General features: G+C 39.1%; 1 protein-coding gene across 1 annotated transcript; it reads left to right on the top strand.

The window, feature by feature from the left end:
* Positions 1-587: 587 nt before the first annotated feature.
* Positions 588-1,640, top strand: LOC133738256 (transcription factor IBH1-like). Its single transcript, XM_062165753.1, has one exon. It carries the CDS (start codon positions 944-946, stop codon positions 1,454-1,456), a length of 513 nt encoding a protein of 170 aa, XP_062021737.1. The 5' UTR covers positions 588-943; the 3' UTR covers positions 1,457-1,640.
* The last annotated feature ends 205 nt before the right edge of the window (positions 1,641-1,845 follow it).

Below are 1,845 nucleotides of genomic sequence, written 5' to 3'. Positions count from 1 at the left end.
GCCGGCGATTTGCATTGAGAGAAAATCACAGCAAGCAAAAACACAGGCGGCGACGAGGAGAGAGAGTCTGGTGCCGGTGATCTGCACCGAGAGAAAATCACAGCAAGCAAAAACACAGGTGGCGACGAGGAGAGAGAGTTCGACGCCAGCGATCTGCACTGAGGAGGGAGAGAGAGAGAGAGAGAGAGGTTGTTAGTGGCATCAACATAATTTGATAATTAAGTTGAACCTAAAAGTGTCTTTTCCCTTTACATTAGGTTAGTGGGAACAAAAATTTGTTGCTGTGATAAGTGGGATGATTTTGATATATTTTGATGCTTTAAGTCAAGAACCCTAAATAAAAAATAAAAAGCACGTTAGCTCTAGCTAGTGAGAAAGAATCAAATCAAGATGTATAAGACAACAAAATGAAGAATTAAAAGAATAAAATGAAAGGTCCAAGTGGGTAAATGGAACCATGTGCGCTCATATGGTAGTTGGTCCTTTGTTGCCCCACGAAGCCTCCTTTTCACATCCAAAAACTCCATGTTGAAAATGAAAGATCAAACCCATTATTCAATCCTCCTATCACATCTCTTTCTGAGTTTCTGTAGCTCTAGCTAGTCCCTAATCTAATATTAATAATAATATTTAGTTATTAAAAGTCTCCTCCTTATTTACACCTCCCATTTCCAATATTCTCTTCTCTTTCTCATTTCCCCTCTTCCTTCCTTAAATTGCCTAATCACATCTCTCTCTAGATCTCTCCTGTTTCTTTGGGTATATAAGATTTGAGAGACAAGTGTGTCAGAGTTTCAGAGCTAAATTATCTTCCTCTTTTTCTTGGTTGCGTTGTGTTGTGAGAGCAAGCTGGACCCCAATTTTGTGTCAGAAACAAAATCTTTATCTTGTTCATTTGTCTCCCCCCAAAACCCTAATTTTTTATCTTCTCTTTTCGGTTTCCATGAATTCTAGGAGCTTATTGTTATCTCCAAACCCTAATTCCCTCAAATCTAGGTTCACCAAAGGATTGCTGAGAGCCCTGTCGAGAATAAATAAGCATCGTCAGCAACCCAGATCATCAAGAGAGATCCGGAAACGCCATCGTCTAATCAAAGCTGCTGCTTATGGATCCATGGCTTCTTCTGTAGGGAATAGAAGAGCTTGGAGTCGGGCGTTGCTTTGGAAGATCCGAAATCAGACACGTAGAGGCTACGCGGCGACGAGAAATATTGGCAGCAGTACTCGTCAGTTGTCCATGAAGAAAAGAATATGTGATCTGCAGAAAGGGAATAATAGCAAGAACCGGGTCGAGGTTGGTGGTTTGGGTCAAGTAGATAAGCTTCGGAGGCTTGTTCCGGGCGGTCAGGTCATGCATACTTGCAGCTTGTTGGAAGAAACTGCTCATTACATGAAGTGCCTTGCCACACAGGTAAAGGTGATGACAAGAATTGTGGAAGTTTACAATATCCCATAGAGAAAGAAAGGCTAAAATGTTTGATTATGTAATTTCTGGATGTTAAGAAGAGAAAACAAAAAAAAGAATAAAAGTGGAAAAGAGAATATATACAAAGGAAGATTATAGTTATAGCTAGAATCTGTTTAAGTGTAAAATGGGGAGATGTGATATTTGTTAATATATTTTATATGTTGCCTGGGTACATATAGCTGGTTATTTTGAGATTCTGTCACGGGTGTGGTTTCTTTAGTTGTCAATTTCTCATCTATGTATCTTAATTTTCTTGTCTGGTTGGTTTCAATGAATTGCCTCACAATTCCCCCATATCTGAAAATTTTCTGAGCTTCTTGCACAATTTGATATAGTTATTCTCTGAAAAAATATCTCCTACATCTGCAAACAAAGAT

This window comes from Rosa rugosa, chromosome 3 (genome assembly GCF_958449725.1).
Source record: "Rosa rugosa chromosome 3, drRosRugo1.1, whole genome shotgun sequence".
Taxonomy (NCBI): Eukaryota; Viridiplantae; Streptophyta; class Magnoliopsida; order Rosales; family Rosaceae; genus Rosa; species Rosa rugosa.
The sequence above is the reverse complement of the archived record's forward strand: the minus strand, read 5'-3'. Positions and strand labels throughout refer to the sequence as shown.

Coding starts and splice junctions, on each gene's coding strand:
- LOC133738256 (XM_062165753.1), top strand. CDS start 944: ATGAATTCTAGGAGCTTATTGTTATCTCCAAACCCTAATTCCCTCAAA.